The 2,942-nt window shown below is 39.3% G+C and overlaps 1 protein-coding gene across 1 annotated transcript in view; it reads right to left on the bottom strand.

Moving 5' to 3' along the window:
- The window catches only part of LOC104079738 (sodium channel protein type 2 subunit alpha-like), a gene marked incomplete at its 3' end in the record, with an annotated part of 55,185 nt that overhangs the window by 32,186 nt on the left and 20,057 nt on the right, over positions 1-2,942 (bottom strand). The window contains 2 exon segments of the mRNA XM_009581876.1: positions 1,247-1,379; positions 2,406-2,786. Of these exon segments, the coding sequence (XP_009580171.1) occupies positions 1,247-1,379; positions 2,406-2,786 (514 nt within the window).

Below are 2,942 nucleotides of genomic sequence, written 5' to 3' on the forward strand. Positions count from 1 at the left end.
AGAATGAATATAATATTTACAATTTTCATCATGAAAGATAAACATTTAGAACAAACCTGAAGTCAGACAACTATTTAGACAGTATTATGGTCCATATGTGCAAAACTGCTTATTATTACCTTCCCATTTGCTATTTTGGGCATAGTCATTTAAACCGCAGAGTAATGTTTTACCCTTTCTTACAAGTAGTTGCTTAATTCCATGATTCAGATTCATAGAATCATAGAATCATTAAGGTTGGAAAAGACCTCTAAGATCATCAAGTCCAACCGTCAACCCAACACCACCATGCCCATTAAACCATGTCCCTAAGCGCCTCATCTACACGTCTTTTAAATACTTCCAGGGATGGTGACTCCACCACTTCCCTGGGCAGCCTGTTCCAAGGCCTGGCCACTCTTTCAGTGAAGAAGTTTTTCCTAATGTCCAGTCTAAACCTCCCCTGGTGCAACTTGAGGCCATTTCCTCTCGTCCTATCGCTGGTTACCTGGGAGAAGAGACCAACATCCCCCTCACTACAACCTCCTTTCAGGTAGTTGTAGAGTGCGATGAGGTCTCCCCTCAGCCTCCTCTTCTCCAGGCTAAACAGCCCCAGTTCCCTCAGCCGCTCCTCATCAGACTTGTTCTCTAGACCCTTCACCAGCTTTGTTGCCCTGCTCTGGACATGCTCCAGCACCTCAGTGTCCTTCTTGTAGTGAGGGGCCCAAAACTGAACACAGTATTCAAGGTGTGGCCTCACCAGGGCCGAGTACAGGGGCACGATCACCTCCCTACTCCTGCTGGCCACACTATTTCCGATACAGGCCAGGATGCCATTGCCATTGTATTTAGCCTTACAGAAAGAACAACGTGATCCTTCCTTTGTGAAACAGCATGTCTGGTGAATCAGTAGAAGGGGATTGTTCTACTGCAAGAAGCATAGCCGTTTCAGTAATCTAAAAAGAGCTTTTACCCCAAAACCTAACCTCTCTAGAGAAACACTGCATTGATCAATTGCTTTCTGCTTGCATTTAACTTGGAAGTTTGCTGCTTCCACCTCAGACCTATTAGTATATTGAAAGCTTGACTGCTTTTCCAAATATATCAGTCCATCTTTAAAAAAAAAATACTACCTCTATATACAATTCTCATCTCGCCTGTACCCTTTAGGCTGAAATAGCTGCCTTAAAACACCACTACTACTTAATGTATCATATATTTAATAGCACTTTATGGCATTGCCATACAAAAATTCTGTGTTACATACCTTCCATTGTGTTTGTAAGCATGCTGGCTATACTCATGGCTCTTTGCCTTGCATTAGGATCTGTTAGGTAGTCCATAGGAACATGATAAGAACTAGACCGTCTCTTTCTTAAGTCAGTTTCTGTAGTAGTGCCCTGAAAATAAAACACTGATAAAATAGCCTATTGTTGTTCATTTAATAGGAATAACACTGTAAATTATTACAGAAGTATAATGGTTTAAAACACTCTGCTGTCCTGCACCATGCTCCATTTATGCTGTGGTTTTGCAATAGACTAATGTATGCCTAACTATGTATATAGCAAATAGTTAAATACATCAGTAGGATTGCTCTTGTGCTTAAAGACTATGTTTTAAAGTATTTTACTGAAACAGGGCTGAGACATTAAAACAGATTTTAGACTATAACCATTTTTTAGACTACAAGAAGTTCCACAATGCTTGTCAATGAGCTCTGCCATAAATAACTCTCTAATTAGGCAGTGAAGTCTTTTTCTAAACATGAAAATGCACAGCCCACACAGCTAGCAGTAAAAGCATAAAGAGTAAGTGTATTTTCTTAAGATAGCTCTTAATTTAGAATAAGTTATCAATTTCCTAGCACATGTTTTCAAACAAAATAAAAGAAAAAATATTTAATAATGTTGACATCTCAAAAAAAAACCCTAGAAAAATAACTATGTGACAGGAACACTATCACAACCCATATAAATTGTACTATCAGTGTTGTATCAAAAGTTCATATATGGTCAGCGGGAAGTTAAATACTCATTTAATATATTCCATTAAGTAAATATAATTAATTTTTTTTTTCATTTTGATATCCTGTCTGATATATTAATACAGACTCTTTCAGTTAAGTCTTCAGTTAGCAAAATGAATTAATGGGTATAAGACTACACATACTACATTTATTCAATGGTTTACTAAAGACTACACATGCTACATTTATTCAATGGTTTACTATGCTATTCTGTTAATTCCCAGTAAGTTAGCATATATTTTCAGTTTCTACTTTAGCTTATAACTGGAATATATGAAAGAAGCATTCCCAGCTTGGCCAGAAGGGGAATCATTCCCAAGCGATTAAATTTTGTAGAAGCAGTAGCTGATCATACAGGGAGAGGACATCATGCCTCAGCTATTGCAGACTTCCTTACATTGCTAGCAGTGGCTGCTTTATCAATCATCACCTCTGGCAGAAGCTGTCCAGTAGGTGATGTCAGAGCTGGCGGCCCACCGACTAAAGAAACTACTCCATTGCAATCCACGGTGCTGTGCATCTTCCCATTTGCTGGAAGTGGAGGTATTGTCCTGGATGACCTACTGGCCTGACTAATGTTACTGTTGCGCCGTTCACCATGTCTATGAGGAACAAAGAGAGAATCTCTTCTGCTCTCATTGTCTTCAAAAGTGCTGTGCTCATCATCAGCAAAGTCATTTTCTTATCCTACATCCTTTGCTCGACCTCTGAAGCTGAAAAGACTTGTTCTGCTATTGCGCCTTGGGGAAAACAGGGAGCCGCGAATGCTCAGCAAAGACTGTAGGTAAATAAAAACAATGATTATCAGACGAAAATCCTTTTAAATATAATGTTTTCATACAGGGGAAAAAATCACAGTGTTAATATGTCTTAAAGGGTAAGGTCATCTACAAAGAAATGAACTGGTACAGCCCCCCCCCCCCCCACTCCACCC

The sequence above is a fragment of the Fulmarus glacialis genome, unplaced genomic scaffold (assembly GCF_000690835.1).
Source record: "Fulmarus glacialis isolate BGI_N327 unplaced genomic scaffold, ASM69083v1 scaffold2267, whole genome shotgun sequence".
In the NCBI taxonomy this organism is placed as follows: domain Eukaryota; kingdom Metazoa; phylum Chordata; class Aves; order Procellariiformes; family Procellariidae; genus Fulmarus; species Fulmarus glacialis.